General features: G+C 46.3%; 1 protein-coding gene across 3 annotated transcripts in view; it reads right to left on the bottom strand.

The window, feature by feature from the left end:
• col16a1 (collagen, type XVI, alpha 1) overlaps window positions 1-15,127 on the bottom strand; it is a 38,143-nt gene extending 23,016 nt beyond the window's left edge. For 2 of the 3 annotated variants that reach the window (XM_086136274.1, XM_086136275.1), the window contains exons 1-9: window positions 14,937-15,126; window positions 11,696-11,805; window positions 6,738-6,806; window positions 6,544-6,661; window positions 3,566-3,689; window positions 2,567-2,848; window positions 1,735-1,815; window positions 1,306-1,371; window positions 816-848 (exon numbers count right to left, since the gene is read on the bottom strand). In XM_086136274.1, the coding sequence (XP_085992400.1) occupies window positions 816-848; window positions 1,306-1,371; window positions 1,735-1,815; window positions 2,567-2,848; window positions 3,566-3,689; window positions 6,544-6,661; window positions 6,738-6,806; window positions 11,696-11,771 (849 nt within the window). In that variant the 5' untranslated portion in view covers window positions 11,772-11,805; window positions 14,937-15,126. Of the gene's footprint in view, window positions 1-815; window positions 849-1,305; window positions 1,372-1,734; window positions 1,816-2,566; window positions 2,849-3,565; window positions 3,690-6,543; window positions 6,662-6,737; window positions 6,807-11,695; window positions 11,806-14,936 lie in introns of all 3 variants that reach the window. The other variant, XM_086136276.1, reaches the window with a different exon arrangement.
• Window positions 15,128-17,130: the final 2,003 nt, after the last annotated feature.

The following is a 17,130-nucleotide window of genomic DNA, read 5'->3' as shown; positions in this document are numbered from 1 at the left end:
AAACGTCAACCGGTATCACGATGTGAAGTGGGCTTGCCTTTATCAGGTTTCTCTCTCTCTCTCTCTCTTTCTCTATCTGTCACAACACCAATTTTTAATGGAGAAGACTTTAACTGTCTCTATTTCCATATTAGACTCATTTTCAAGCAGATTTGATTTGTGGCAAATTCCACTCTCGTTTTTGCTTCACGTAATGAAGTCGGTGATTCTATTAAAATTTTGCAGAACAATAACACTGTGATGGAAATTGTTTTCAGGCGTAGCTCGAGGATAAGGCGGCTCGACAGAAGCCAAAACAACCCTTAGCTTTCCATCCATCCATCTATTCATCCATTGTCTGATTCAATTCTCCTCACGAGGGTCGCGAGCATGCTGGAGCCGATCGCAGCCGTCTTCGGGATACACCCTGAACCGATCGCCAGTCACAGGCCACACATAGACGAAAAAAAACATTTGCGCTCAAAATCACGTCGAGGGACGATTTCGAGTGTTCCATTAATGCGCATTTTTGACCTGAAACACACTTGCATTTTCAATTTGTCCTGATGGGTTCGCTTTTGTGTTTGCGCGAGGACTTTCTCCCTTAGTGGCAGGGCCCCAGCCCAAATAAACTACATTGAGGAAGTCAAAAAGTGTGTGAGGGAGGAAGAGAGAAACAAAGGAACCCCCCACACCCCCCAACCACACGCATCAACAAACAAATGCAAATGCATGTCCTCCATATACCTCAATTTTGAAAACTACAGTACAGGAAGTACAGTTTTGGCCCCAACAAACATGGAAATTCAATGCTTTTGAATAACAACCAGACTTACTTTCTGTGACAGGTCTTTGGATGAGAAGATTTCCTTCGTGAAGTAGACAATAAGAGGTTAGTCGCAGAAACGAGATGGCGGCCTTGTGTTGTCAGTGTGGAAAGTTCAAAGTTCAAGTCAATGGAAATGCCAGGACCGGAAAGGGAATAAATCTTGATTTTCAAATTTGAGTCCTGAATGTAGTTGTAATAACAGAAAAAAAATATTCCAATGGTGGCAACAAAGTTCTACGATACAACACAGTTCAAAGCAGCAATGCTACATTTTTTTCCCAAGGGTCAGGAAACTAATGAATAAACGTACTAGCAATTGGCATGTATAAAATTCCCCTTCAGGTGACAAAAGGCACTTCTTGCGCTATTTTGACATGCGGGGACTGAACATTTGCCACTTGCAATTTAAATCCAATCAGACTTTCTGAGAATCGTTTCAAGCGACAAAAGCCAGTGGTGAAGTATATGTGCAAGCCATTCAAAGCATTATTTGTTACCTGGCTAAAAGTGTTTTCCAAGTCATTCTCTGCGGCTCGTCGACTCTTGGAGGCATCCGGTGGGCACTGTAACCGCGTAAGAAAATATTGAACACAAGCCGAAAACGTGACGCGCGCAGAACCCCCATTAAGGTCCTTGAAGTCCCATCATTTTGTGTTGAAAGTAGCCCAAACTCCTTCAATCAAATGTTGCCAGGCTCATGTGCAGCCATGCCATGTTATTTCTCTCGACGTAATTATTTTAGTGCACCTGGAACCAATCTCGAGACAAGACTTTTGGTACACATGTGTGACAATATCAAGTTAAGTCATGATATAAGGTGAGAAAATGTCAAGGTGTTTTGAGCAGGTCCCCCACTTGTCTTGTCGGGAAGGACAATAACTGTAGGGTGATTGATATCTGATGCACGAAAAGGTGACAAATCTTACTTGAGCTCCTGGTATTTCACAGCAGGTCTCCTGGTCGGCTAGGGATGGGTCGCAATAGAGCGCCACCTGTTGAATGTCCATCTGAGAGAGACAGAGGGAGGAAGATAAACAACGTACGCGTCAATGAGGCGGTAAACAAAGCTGAGAGCCAATTAAGCGCTCGTTTATATGAAGCGTTAGCAAAGCGCTTTGTCAGGAGGTTTTTGTGCGGCGGTGTGTATGAATACCCATTTCCCGCGTTAACCAAATATGCTTTCGGACTAATGAAGTTAATTGATCTTTAAACTAATATAAATGCCGGGACCACTGGATCTATTCACCGTTAATAGGCCCGGCTCACGGCGCACTCATTCTCCCCGGTAGTCTGCTGCTTTTTAATCATGACTGAACAAGCTCGCCTCACCCGGGAACATCGGATAGGGTCCAGAAAACACACACTCCAATATGAATACGCAGACGTGCAAAGAGAGAGAAAGACTCTTAGGAACAAAGTGATTGGAGTACAAACAATGTTCTCTCAGTGGAGGGTCTTCAAATGGGCGGATATGCGAGCAAAAGACTTCTCGGACCGTGGCAATGCAGAACATGCTCTGAAATTATCCAAAGCAGTTTGTCAAAAGAAAACACAATCATGAAAATGAAATGCCCAATCCGAGAATAAAGTTCAAGATCACCGTATATCTTTATGACGGACGTTTCAGAAGCTTGTAAAACCATCGCCGTTTAACGACTCGCGCCGAAGCCCGAGCTTAATCAAAAGGTATCCCAAGAATAAAAAATAAAAAGCTATTAAAGCATGGCAGTCACACACCGCACTCCAATACGAGCTTACCTGTACAGGCCCAGCGTCCGTAGCTCGAATGGCCAGCAGCGTATGCCCATCAGTGGACATTTTGCCACGGGGCTCCAGGGGCTGTGTCTCCATGGGGTTGCAGTCCACGAGGAGCGAGACGGAATCCCGCCGCACGCTCAGGGCCACCTTGTGCCAGCCCAAGTCCAGCAGAGTTTCCACAGCCTCGTTGGCGAATAAGCAGCTCACCAGGTCGTCCGGGACGTCCGCCCGTCTCGCTCTCAGCGACAGGGTGCCGTCTTGGCCGTTGAGGTCTACCGAGAGCTGCAAATGGGGGGCACAGATGGCATCAGAACGGGACGTGTGGGCATCAACGCACAGAATTCGGAATTTAGAAAAATACATTAAAAAAACAAACAAACAAACAAAAAGACTTAAGGCTACTTCATGTGAAAGCGACATGGATGGGTGTCAACAAAGAGTAATATGTACAGGTGGCACGCAGGGAGGATTTAAAAAAGGAAGACATTAATTACGCACACGAGCAGTGGAGCCAATAAATCATTTCTAATGAGGGAACCCGGCCTCCATTCATCATGCATATTGAGTATTTAAATCTGGCTGCTAGTGATGATAGGTACCCCAAGGAATCCCCGCGTTTCGTCATGCAACACTCCCGCGCGCGTGAATAACAACGAAGGGCGACACCGTAATACGGAACATCGTTGAATTGGATCAGCACGGCAAAGAAGTCAAGAGAGACGATTCGAAGGAGGATTAGGGTGGGTTAAGGCGCCTGGAATGAAACCGGGAAAAATTGTCAAGGTTTTCGAAAGTGACGATGCAATCGATTGTTTGCAGCCAAAAAATAGTGAAGAAAGGTGGCTGGATCGGAAGTCATGATCCTGAAAGGGAAAGGATGCTTAGAAGAAAGAGAGAACAGACAGCTGAAGCAAGGTGGAGGGACAGGAGAATCTGGAGGTAGGGCTGCCTAGTGAAAGGTGACTACAAAGATTGTATTCTCAGATAGAAAAACAAAACCTGAGGGTATCCCTGCTCATCAGATATCTGGAGGAGGTAGGTGGTGTCCCTCAGGGCAGCCTTCTTTAATGTCAAGGTGAATATGAGAGTGAACTCCTCAGGAAGGCCATCAGGAAACACCTCACTAGAAACACAGAAAAATCAAGAATGCTTCATGACGGGCGAAATGAAAGAAATTGGCACAGATTCATTTTCAGTGCGGCTATATTTACTCTTCAGGGAAGAAGTCCTTTGACAAAACGCACTCCCTCACAGCAATAATTTGCGATGCGAGACTGGCCGCATTTAAACCTTTATTCCGGCAGTGGGGCAGTTGTTTTGAAGCAATGTGTGTCCTGCAGAAGGTCTAAATTTATTGATGAAAATGTTTTTTTTTTTAAATCGAAAACAGTAAGTTTCAACGTATTTTCATCCGGGTGTGATCATTTTTTTGTTGTTGTTGCCAATTTAAAGGATTGGCGCATAGAAATTTCCTCTGATGTGTCGGAGGGAGAAATGACACAGAGTTGTGAGCTTACGGTGGCTTTGTGATTCCTGTTTACTTCCCCACCACCTTTTGAAGATAGCGCCTGCATTACAATGCAAAGCGCACGATGAGTCAGTAACCCTTTGGCATTCATTTTCCTCGCAGATACGGCCCAGCAAGCTGCAGCTCTGCTGTTCGGTCAAGGGCATCTCAACACACAAATTCACCCAGACAATTATGAATGAAAGTGCACTGAGGGATGAAGGGTTCACGAACATCCCCGGTGAAACGGAGGCTCAGTGAGATGGCAAATACTTTGAAGTATTCCGTGATGCTTCCTTTGCCCACGTGCGCAGTGAATGGCCGACGCTGGCAGCTGCTTTCCCACCTCATGAAGTGATTTATGACTGGAGGAGGAGGCGAAGGATGTAGAACGGAAAGGCGAGAAGGAGAAAATGGGGAGCTTGAAAGAACGAAGCGTTTTGTAAAAAGCTCTGGAAACTGGTAGCGCGTGGATGGGTGAGGGTGCTGGCGGAACGGCAGCGAGGAGTTTGTTTCAATAGGGCCAAAAAAAAAAAAATAAGTACGATATGATATCTACAATGTAAGATATGCTCATAATGTTTTTGTGTGTGTGGGGGGGGGGGGGGGGTTCGGAGCCACATCCATTTCACAAATGCCATCGTAACGCTTGTCGCAAACACATGGCAAAAGCGCAAAGCGATAAGGAATTTCATTTTCATAGATCACTTTGAATGTGATCGGCGGAGAGGGCCTAGCAAATAATTCCTTCCCGTTCCACTCCCGCCCTTGGTGAAAGGAAAAGTGGCTGAGGTTGAGGCCTTTTTTTGAATACAGAAGAGAGACGGTATGTCATGTGTCGTTTACTTTTGTGGTTGAGACCCTGTCGCAAAAATGTATACTGCAGTTCATCCTGCAGACGGATGCTGCAATCGGCCTCACGAACACATTTAATGCACGAGCAAATCGTCATGCAAGGCAGGTGATAATGTTTTAGATTTCTTTGGATTTTTAGCCTCGAGGCTTTTTTTTTCCCTATTCTGAAATGTGCTTTGGACTGTATATTGCAGGACCAAAAGACGTGAGATTCTTTGATCGCAATCTGGGTTGCGTGCCGCAATATCAGAAAATGGCTTTGCCCTCTTTTGATCCCCTCCACCGACATAAAAAAAAAAAAAAGAAACAGCAATCAAATCCTACTTTGCTGAGTGGTGGCCATTTTGCTGGCAACAGACAAATGAAACCGCCAAGAAACAAGTGGCTTCATTTGGCTGTCACTCATTTGTGAGTCGATTAGCCTCTAATACAAAGCAAACCATTAGTCTCCAATCACTCGACCCACACGCATCTCAGTCTCGTTGCGGATAAATTAAAAAGCCGCTTGAATGACAGCACACCACGTTTTTATATGCTTTGCCCACATTGAGCCGGAATGATCACATTAGCACAAAAGCATTGCGACCACTTTCATGGAGTGAAAGCCTGAGAAAAAGCCTTAGGGTTGGTTTGAAATGCGCTTAGATTGGAATCAGTCAGTCCAGGCCAGAAAGACACTTCTTTACACCACCACGTGAAAAAACACATGAAAGTCTAGGATTGAATGCCTGGATTCTTGGGGGAGGGGGGGGGGTGGGACACCCTTTGCACTGAATGAGTTCATGAGGGTCGCTTAAAAATAAGTAAATCCAGTCTTTATATTTTTTGTCAAAACGCAGCATTCTTCAGGGCAAAACTGACAAAATATATGAAATGTTACACTAGGATGACCATTCCAGGGTGTTCCCTCGTCTCTCGCCTCCCATCAACTGCAGTCGGCTCCAGCAGAACCATAATGAGGCCAAGCGCGATAGGATACGGATGAACCGCGACATTTTGTATGACCAAAAGCAGTAAACTGCCACTGCGTATACGATAAGCAGCTCCGCTAACATATTGAAGGATACAGTATGTGAATCACTTTACGGACAAAACGCCCCAAAAATAGCAAGGTTTTATTTGGCCTTTGAGTGAGCAGAGCGAGATGAGAAACTACTCCTGTCAAGGTTCGTAAACATGCTTTATTGTTGACAGAGCTGTCGGAGAAACGCTCAGAGATTGATGCATGATGCAGGGACGCCAGAGAATGAAAGCAAAGGTCATGCAAATACTCATCGAACCGTCAATTTCGCATGTTTTTTTTTTCTTGCGTTTTTCTCTTTTTTACAATGCGGCGTCCCCAGTGGCGGGGGAGAGGAAGTGGTCTATCTGTAAATGCAATCAGGCTTGTGGAGGTATGGCATTCCAAGTCTCCGCATTGCACACGATAGCCACGGGTCACGTTGGAAGAAGCTTCCACGAGCTTCCGAGTTGACTGTCGGTCATTTCGGTCGGTAATGGCGTGGAATAAAACACATGCATCACAGCTGCCAAAAAAACACGATGGCTTGCCGTGTAAATCTCCCTCGGTTGTGAGCTGAGCGAGCGCAAGGAGATGCACGTTCGTTCAACTTACTCGGTGGGACGGATGAGAGGAGTCTTGCCCAAGCGGAGGATGACGGGCCCGCGAGGGTTGCGGATCTTCTTGACATCTTGATTCTTGAGGAGGGAGAACCGCCTCACCAAATCATAGCCTGCGAATGGCATTGATCTTGGTCGACATCCTCACCATAACAAGAGGAAAGAAAGTCAAAAGAGACCTGACGTCACCTGTGATGTTATCCCGAGGCGAATGTGGAAACTTCCATTCTTCCACTTGTAAAGCCGGGCACGGAGCATCTGGGGAGACAAATAGTAGGCCGGCGGCGATTCATACCTTTGTCGGTTGACGAGATGGGAACATGACGCATCGCAACAGTGCTGGTTGTTGACTGCGCACTCGAGACGTACAAAGAAAATTGATCCAAAATGAAGTCCGAAAGAGAGCGGAACACGCTGAGCTAGATGAAACGAGGTCAAAGCTGTGCTGAGACGAACGTGGCTCCATCAGACAAGTTGACTCGCACTGCACTTGATGGACATGTTCGCACCTTGTCAAAATGGGGCTGGGGGGGGGGCGGTGTAGAAGATAACTGATGGTGCTTGACAGACTAAAAAGGGGCTGGGGTGGGAGGTTATGTGAGATGTGTGGAAAAACAGGGCTGTTAGAGTGAATCAACGTCATTGATCTTTTTGGGGCAGAGGACTGAGCAAGGCATTATACCAGGCCCACTTTCATTTTGCTGGAGGGGAGAAATTCTCTTTTGTCATTCTTCAACAATCTCATGATGGGGGAAATTCACCTCAAAAAGCAACGTTTCCATCAAAAGAAATCCAAATTAAAAATGGAGTCCAAACTTGCTGTAGTTAAAGCTGCTAACAAATTGCCGTTCAGTCATTAATTGAACTGAATCCAAGGGATGCTAAATCAAACGTAAGAGACCGGGGCTTATTATTGAGAGACCTATAAACAAAAGAAGAAGAAATAAACCCCCTTTATTAGGGCCTGTGAAGAATAAATGCTTTTTTTTTTCTTTTTGCATTTGCATTTGCTTTCCTGTTCTTCCATTTTAATGGAATTGAATGCAAATGAGAGTTGGGGACGTAGTAGCGAATGCAGGCCATGGCTGCTTTCAAGCACATCATGCCTCATGTCAGTCCTGTCAGGAGCTAAAATTACGACCGAAATGAGAGCATAATTACGTTTGAGAGAGTAATTTAAGTTCAGAGAGGCCCGCTGGAAAATCGAATAAGTCATCACCTATTCATCTTGATGCCCCGCAGCATCTGCTCGACTCTGCGCCAAGCCGTGAGACAAAGCATGCGCACGTTGCGGCTCGTCTGTATGCGGCGCGTGTTGTGTTGTCGCCGTTGTGGTCGACTTGCACAAATCGAGGTGTGGACAACACCTGTCACGTAAGGATGGATTGTAAGCAGAGGGAGGGAAAAGAAAATCAAAACACTGTCTTTTTAACTTGGCCCTCCACTGATATTGGCTTCTGCAAAGTCAGCGCCAACTGAAATCTCTTGCAGCCTTTCAAAAACTGCCTGTCAAAAAAAAAAAGAAAAAGACACGTAAACACGGAGCCTATGTCTTCATTCCGTATCTCTCCTTGCTGGGATTTTTTTATGTCAAGAAAAAAAGCTCTTTGCCGCTTGGTCTTTTTCTTATTCTTTTGGTTTTCATCACCGGCTTCTTCCCCCCGACCCATCCCAGAGTCAAGATGAAAGCCATGTCGGCTGTAGAGAGCCCATGTTCTCCCCATGGCTGCGTGGGTTTTCTCCGGGTACTCCAGTTTCCTCCCACATTCTAAAAACATGCATGGCAGATTAAAGGAACCCTCTAAATTGTCCCGAGGTCTGAGTGCGGATGGTTGTTTGTGTATGTTTGCCCTGCGATTAGCTGGCAACCCTTTCAGGGTGCGCCCAGCCGAATACAGCTGCGATACCCGCGACCCTTGTGAGGAGAAATCAGATTAGAAAATGGGTGGATGGATGGATGTCTTTGCCATTCACCTTGTTCTCCTTTTGTCCTGCCTTTCAATGTTGTCACGTCTCGTCTTGAAACTCAGTTTTATTCTTTGGCTTTTGACTCGGCATGAGACTTGATTTTTCGTTTGACTGTTTTTGTGAAATGAATCCACTGCTCCATTTTTAAAAATTGTATTTTTTGCAGATTTTCGAGCTGTTCACACATTTGTCAAAACAAGAGAGTTTTAATGAAATGAGCGCTCCGAGCAATTTTTTCTTTCTTTTTAGGAAAACAATGCAAGCACCCGGATTACAAGAACACCTGTCAAAAAGCTAAACTCAAACACACATTTTGTAACACCGCCGAAAGCGTAAAAGTGGTCTTGTCTTCTTTCTTTCTTCTACATGTGGCAAGGGTCGCTGCAACCCATTAGGATCTGTGAGCTTCCCTTAGATAATACACTTGGTAAGTAGGTGTTCATTAGGGAGAGGAGGTCAAAAGTCCGCTCACACGGTGTGGTTATTAATAAGGCGGGGAGACGGAGGTATCGAGCGTGCTTTACAGTGTGGCTTTCACAGATAATTGGACGGGATTGCTGATCAGCCAAAAATGTTTCTCTCTCAGAGCTTTGCAGTATGCCGGGCAATTAAAGTCACCCGAGGCATGCGCAGGGCGACGCGCGATGTCGTTGATTTCATACAATGACTCCGTTGTGTAGATTGGGCTCAAAAAAGGGAGAGGAAACCACAGACTAAGAAGGTAATAGAAATGGCGGGAGGATCTAAGGTGCTTCTGCTTCGAGGCAAATGAGTGAACATTCCTGGTTGTTTTCCCAGAGACAAAACTGCAGCACAGATGAGTGAAAAGACATAAAACCGCACTCTTGGATGGCTAATCCCCCCCGTTTGGGCCCCTGGCCTAATTTTATGATACGGCTGTTATTAGGGCAGACAAACATTTAGCCTTGAGAGCTTTGTAAACTGCGATGTGACACGTGGAGCGGATGGTCTGCATTTGTCTGCATAGATACAGGGACGGGGGTCGAGATTGGAAATGGCAAACCTGACTTTGTGAGAAACAAACTGACAAATTGAGAAGAGAGTTATTTGTGCACTCCGTATCGGTAGTTCTTGAATACACTGCAAGACAGTGATTTGTGGGGACGTATACTTTCTTAAATACACTGCAAGACAGTGATTTGTGGGGACGTATACTCTCAGTTCACACAGCGAAGGGCATATTTCAAAAGTGATGATATTTGTATGCTTGAGCTAGACAACATTTTGCGACGCAGAAGATGATTATAGTCACACTGTAGTTGCTATTTGCGTGAAGGCGAGTGGCAGACCGGATCACTGGCTATTGGTGTGAACTTGTGCTGTGAAGAAGCTTCGACACAATTCAATCGGAACAGAAACGAGGTGTCGAAGGGATTCATATGGCGCAAAATAAAATTCCTTCCGGGTGCGTTCAACAATACACGAAAGCTCAGGAGGTTTGCGGAGGAATCAACCGATCGCAAGATTTCGAACGACATCTGCAATCCAGAGGTGCGTTCATGACTAAAATACCGACATTTTACCTCAAAGTACCGGTCAGCGGTCACGCTAGAGACTGGAAAGGCCACATTAGATTTGGCGTCATTTCCTTTCAAGCTATTCTTTTCTGCGGACATTTAAAACCATGATTACCACGCACCAAAATGATAGGTGGAGAAGATTATGGTGACGCATTCAATGGATCGTTCTCCCGTCCGACTTGGGCACGAGTGACTGCCGGAAGATAACTGTATTACAAATATTTATTGATGACGCAGATGTTACTTGAGCACAGGAACGAATCGCAAAAGTGGCCCCAGCTCATATTCAGCCGAATGCGGAGACAACCGATAGCAAGACCGATAATGATCCGAAAAATGCCGCCAAGCCAACCGTCACCCTCCCTTGCGCGGAAATGAAACATTCTTCAAATATCCTGAATCCAAACAAGCCAGCTTTTCACTTTTCACAACTCCGAAAGTCGCCATGCGGAGCAGCTCTTGAAGGACATGACCATAAAAGCCCCCAAAACCAGCCCGCAAGAGTAAATGCAGCATTTTGTGACGATCGTGACGAAGACTGTCGTTTGATATCTGGACCGGTAATGCATCGCTCGGCGCTCACGGCAGCGCAAAAGAAAGCATTGCAGCGCAGTCGCCGACAAAAGAGATGATTCCAACATAACTTTCGATCGCAGGGACTCTGCGGTGAACAAAAAAGAAAAAAAACATATCACCTTAACAAAGCAATTAGATTTGCCCGAGAGGACCGGTCTCCGAGGCCAATATGCCGCGCTTCTGCAGCACGATTCCTCAACGCCAGTTTTAATTCAGCCGCTCCCCAGATGTCATGTCAGCAAATTACCGGCAAATTGAGATTTGGCTGAATCAACAGTTGCGAGCATGTTTTTCGCCTCGCTGCCTGGCGCGAAAGGTTCGGGCTCCGCTTGCGACGTGGCTTGCTTTCTCTCAAAGCGCCGCGGCAGAAAGACTCAAGGGACGCGCAAGCTGGCGCGGTCTCTTCTTGACTCGCCGGTGATGAGCGGCTCCTCGAAGCTTCTTATGGAACTAAAGCGATTGCGACGTTTATTGTACGGAGGAAAGAAAAAAAAAACGTCAGTCAATCAGCACGCCTGCTGGAATGATTGCTGGCTCCCGAAGAGAAAAGTGACCGCGCATTTCAACCACACGCTGACCACCCCGCCACTGAGGGCCAGCAGTTGAAACAAAGTAAGCCATAATCACGCCTCGTATAACAGCAAGCATTGAGCCGCATCGGCTCGTCGTAGCGAAGGCCTTTTTGTGGGAAAAATCTGGTCGCTATCATGAAGTTGAGGTTCCCAAGGTGTTCGTTGTCAGCAAAATCGGCAAATGGAAAGTCAATGACGTCAAATCGGGACTTGGAAATGTGAACGTTATAGGGATGAAAATGGATGGAATCAACGGGATACGTCGAAAGGAGGTTCGACCGTATCAGTTTAAATCTTGAGCAATGCTAGCGTGACCTCGAGCAAGGCGCAACTTCTTGGGTTTCTCGTATCTGTGAAAGCCCCTTACTGTAATGCACCGGCGTCTCATGGCTTCATTCATTTCAATGTCCGTGGCTCCAGAATGATTTTCGTGACCTTGCCGAGTAGATATTTGCATTCTTTAAAGCCCGGAAACGAATGGGAGCCTCACCTTGCTCTGATGGAAGTGTTGCACATGAGCCGAGGCCGATGGCCAGCAGAGTCAGGCAGGAAGCAAGAAGCCACATGCTTTCGTACACCTCGCCTCACCTCAGCCACCACCTGAAGGACGAATGGGCATAAAATGTCAAACTCCTCCCGGTGTTCGGCCTGCTCACCCTTCGGCTGTGTTTCCAGTGGCAAACTTATGCCGCAGCCCATCTCAAATTGACGCAGGTGTTTATTTTTGAGCAGTTCGCAGTCAACCTGTTGATGATGTACTATGATGTGGTTTTTTTTTAAAGATTTTTATAGAGGCATATGAATTTGCCACAATCTCGCTCATGAAGGAGTGCAAGTCAATCAAATCTGATCATCGTCATTCTCCCATCCATCTGGTTGGCCTTTCGCTGGGCGCAAGCAACATAAAAAACACACACATGCATGCAAATATGACATAAACGTGCGTCTGTTGAGCCACAACAAGGTTGAGGAGGAAACCAATTATGATATGCACCTGACGGTCCTGTTTCACAAACCTCACAGTAAAAGAAAAAAAACCTGGAAGAGGCATGAAAGAGTTGAAGCGGGTGCTTGCTTGTGACTCAACAATGCCACATCCAATCATACGATTTCTACAAAACCGTTTATTGTCAGCATCTGCAGTCCCTTTCCTTTTTTCCTGAGTTAAACATGACAATGCACTCACATAAACACGCCACGCAGCCACGCTGGCTCTCATGAACTCCTCGCCGACCGACCCACATTTGCCCTCAGCTGGCGAGAGAGGCTCAGAGGGTCGCAGTGTTTACACGTAGGCAGTGTTTACACGGCGTCCTCAAGGCAGGCGAGTGAGCAAACTGCCTCCTGTCGACACACTTGTCCTGCCTTCCTGGGGCGATGACCTCCACCCCCGTGCGTCCCCCACCCACGAGGACACAACGCAATAGCATTTAGCATTCCCACCGTAGCATTCGATCAATCCAACGAGCGTATAAAGCCATAATCCATCCTTGTTCAAAACCATTTGTGTGTGTGTGGGGGGGGGGTGTAAAATAAAACATCATGAAACTATAGTCCCCCCTGCGGCTCCAATGGGCAGAAGGTTAATCAAAGCCTCGGATGGCTGTTTGAGCACTCTGCACCTGCCGCTTTTATAGGTGGCCAGATACCACATCAACATTATAATCAGCAAATTCACACAATACATCATGCATCACGTTCCAGAGAATGGAAACTAGTGCATATAAAGTAGCTTGTTGCTATCGTTTTCTGGCCATAATCCCCATGAATTTTGTAAGCCTCCTGTGATGTGTTGCAAATCAAATTTTTTTCTTTGACTGCCGTAGCGTAGCCACAGAGCTGGCCAGAGGAGATAAAGTTGGGACTTGGCCGACACGTCGTCGGTCCCCAAGCACAGAAAGAAAGCAAACAAATGTTTAGGTCACTGCAAGACAAGCCAATGGAGGGAGAGTAGAACAAAAAAGTGCCTATTTGGAGGCCAAATCCAGAAGTCGTAGGAAGCTTATTGACCAATAATAAACCTACCAGTGACATCTTTCTTTTGACCTAAGGCCAATTGTCTCCTTCCAATTCTCTAATCATTTCCACTCCCACACATGGTGAGGTAAGTGCGCTCAGTGCTTTGTAAATCTTAGAAACGCAATTCGTCATTGTCCTCGTTTACGACAGGAGTGACGATCATAAAACTCAAGGATCGCGTCAGGCAAAGCAGCTTTATTGTGTATTTGTGTAGTTCATACACAAGATAACTCGACGCGCTTCACAATTAAACAAAGCCTGTGCTACACCTTTTAAGATGTAGCACAGGTCTTTGCATGGCCCCGCAGAAGGATTGGACTTTATGGCTTTATTTTTTCTTGAAAAGTCATTCTTTGAAAGTACTCATTTGAGGCTCTGACAAATAATGCCGGGCTGAATGCTAGCAGGCCAAGTTGCGCGCTTCCTATTTGAATGCACTGGACTTTGAATGCAAAGATACCATCGAGCTATGATAGATCCTCGGCCTAAGCAATAACTGGGAGCAATAGAAACTCGCTGAGGCAATATCCCAAAGTGTGCTGTGCACAGGATAGGCTGAGGCAAGTTTTCATGAGTCTTACGTTCTGGCCAGTGTCCAAGAGCTTGAGTAGTCGGTAATGAGAAACAGGCCGGTGAAGTTGCAGAGGAAGAGGAAAGAGGAAAAAAAAAAAGGCAGGACAGTTAATCGCAGGCAATCCTCAGAGGGAGTCTACTCCACACTGTCTCAAGTTACCAGAGACATGGACGCTTTCAAGACGCTTACACTATGAGAAAGGGGAGAAAAAGAAAAATCAAAACATCTCATGACATAAGCTGGTTGGCCCGGAGTCCATAAAATGCATTGCTGGGTCGAGTGTTTCTCGACTGATACCTCATGATATATGCACTACTGACCCGAATAAACAGTCCACGGGGCTCATAGACTTTGCTGCAAGCCTCATATAGAAGCTACTGAAGCACTTTCCACATTTGCCCAAAGCTCGTGTAAGTCATTTGTAACTTGATTACAAACGCGTCATGTTTCCGAGGTGTGTATGTGCGTGCGCGGGGAGGAGAGGGTCAGCGCAGGCATTCATGTAAAAAACCAGCAAACGCGGACGGGGGCTGACTAATTCAGAAACAGATGTGACTTTGGTATCCCCGCAAACCAAGTAGATTGAATCCTGACATGACTCCTTGTTCACGGGCAAGCGTGAGCTACGATGCCGCGGCGCGCGCGCTTCTTTTTCCACGCTCGCGTGACCTGATTGCAAGGCTGAGCCACATGAATCTTGGCTCCATCAAATTTGGCTTTGGTGAAAGAGCAGCAGTAAAGCTGCCACACACGTCACTTGACGCAGTAGCTGGACAGTCGACACCGTCAAAAGGCGATTCCCCAAATTGTTGCAAGAGTGCAAAAACGATTTTTTCGTGTATCCCGCTATTATGTGGAGCTATTGCATCTGGAACTGTGCAATGAGTGCGGTTAGTCCGTATTAGTTACACAGCTGAGTCAGCCCTCCCCGCCCCCTCCCCCCGCCCCCTGAAAAAGACAAAAGCCAAGTTGATGTGAACGTTTTCTTTCCCCTTTACTTTGACCTTCTTCCCTCGCACTTTGCCGAAAGCTTGCTGAAAGACTTGTTGCTTCAAAAAAACAAAATGAGTCCAAATTCCCACAAGACCGCCGTGGTTGCACATCGTGTCAGGCAATTAACAGCTCATTGAAGACATACCTTGAATTTGGGATTAAATCCACAAACTTGTTATGACATGAATCCGACAAGAAACGTTTGCATATCAAGATCGGATGTAAATCCAAAGTAATCCAGTGTTTGCTTGGATCCTTGAAGCGACTTTTCTTTTGTCTTGAGGCGTCCTCCACGGAGAAAGGGAAGAGGAGGAAAAGTCACGGCGAGAGTGGGTGTCCAACTTTTCCCCTCCCCTCTAATTCCCGAGTCTCTGCCTCTCTTTCCCCCCCCCCCCCCCCCCTCTCTGTGTCTCAAAATCTTCCCCTGCGTGGCTCTGTTTCTTTTCTCCTCGTTTTTCAGGAGGGAGATCCCTTGATGACATCATCACTCCTGTACAAGAAGGCCGGGGGCACGGGGTGGGGTTGTCTCTAATCTTTCAGGCGTCTTTCCTCTAGGCCCGTGCCCTTTCCTTACCTCTCTTGTTTTCTCTTCATTGCCTCACGGAGTTTGATCCGTCACGTTCATCAAGGCGTTGTTGCCATTCCGACTTGGGTTGGAGCCTTGCTGATCGTGACCATGCGGCGGCTTTGTGATGAAGAAGAATTCACCGCATTATAATGCAAAAAAAGGATCATACGTTACCCTGCTTTTTTCATTGTCGAATGCTGGCTTTTATTGAAGCAATCCGTAGAGGCCCCAGTTGCAGCCCCGGGAACAGAAGAGATTATTGCTTACCTTCACAGTCACATCAGCGGCATCTCATAAATTGTTCAATAGGCAAATGTCACGTTGGCGTTCTTCTTGCGAGTAGCCCACTGTTGCTTGTTGGTTTGTGAGTGATGAATGCCCACCTCATGTTTCTGTTACGTGTGTCGAGAGGGCCTCCGTACTTTGACATTAGCTCGAAGCTTTAGCTCAGTCAATGCAATAGGGGTGTGTTCGCCAGGGTGCCACAAACTTCTCATTGCTGATTTTGCTCAAGGTTTTCTTTCATTTTAAACAATTGACATGCTCGAGCTCATGAACATTTCAAAACGATCGCGATCTCCTTCATTTGCACTATTGCATCTTCTTGCTGTACTTGTGCAGACTTGACTCAAGACGTTTCTTTGTATTTATGTTGTCTAGCGTAGATAGCCTCGGGCGTTTGCAGCTTTTTTTTACGCTCCCGTTTACGAAAATAGGGCCCTCCATCTCACGATCTGATTGTAAGGATTTTGTGTTGCTCTGTAGTGGCAAAATACCGTAGAAGAAATCCTTGATCCTTACAATGGTTTATCGTTATTTGGTCCATGTCCTTTCCTTCGCCCAAGTTGAAGAAAAAGGTGTGGTAATGTTCCCCCTTTCAACTTCTGGCCTTTCCCAATCATCCGTCTCATTTGTCTCCTCCATCATACCCTCCGCCACACGGTCCGCCATCCGTAGCATTCGTTATATCAACGGCCCCCTCCTCCCCAACGCGGCGTTGCTTACCAGCTCGTTTCATGAGTAACTTTCCCAAGCGCGGGGAGTGGATGGATTCTGGCCCTGGTCTTTACTGGCTCAGTTATTTCCACTCCATGCTCTCGTGCTCCTTTAAGGGGATGAGGGATGAGAGAGCAAGAGATCGCTGAAAGAGGGCAGGAGATCTTATCTGAAGGCCAAACGCTGCTGAGGGTTGCTGACAGGGGATTTGTGTCCCCCCCAAAAAAAGCATCGTGTTTGTTATTTGTTAAACCCTCCATCCATTCACTTCAACCGTAACCAAAAATGAATTGACGCCGGGCACCTCCGTTTTATTACCGCCTTGCGTAAAATATGTGCACCCAAATACATTGACTTCATTTTCCTCCATCAACCCTCGTTGACTGAGTGCAAGCGAGACTTGTAACGATAAAAAATGTGTTTGCGTGCCCACTGCCGCTCCGCTTGCTGGTTTCCATTATTACGGCAATAAGGCACGGAATAAAGTTAAAATGCCAAGCGGTGAGCTGAAAGACTCCCACTGCTGCAGCAAAGCGACATTAGAAGATATAAGATGAGCGCGCGCATGCATTGTGGATTTAAGACTGCGGAGGGATGTGGCGTATTATTGTACTCAAGTCTGGTTTGCTTGTTGTGACATGAGGGTGGTGGGAGTGCAAAAAAAAAAAAAGTAGAGCTCGATAAAATGGAAGGACAGCGTTCATAAAAAGAAGGGAAAAATTTGAGTTCATGTGGGCGAAAGGCAACAAAGACAAGAAAAAAAAAAGGATTAGAA

Source organism: Hippocampus guttulatus, chromosome 18 (genome assembly GCF_054856545.1).
Source record: "Hippocampus guttulatus isolate MCC_2025c chromosome 18, RoL_Hgut_1.0, whole genome shotgun sequence".
Lineage (NCBI taxonomy): Eukaryota > Metazoa > Chordata > Actinopteri > Syngnathiformes > Syngnathidae > Hippocampus > Hippocampus guttulatus.
Note: the sequence above shows the minus strand (reverse complement) of the source record. Positions and strands in the feature narration are given on the sequence as shown.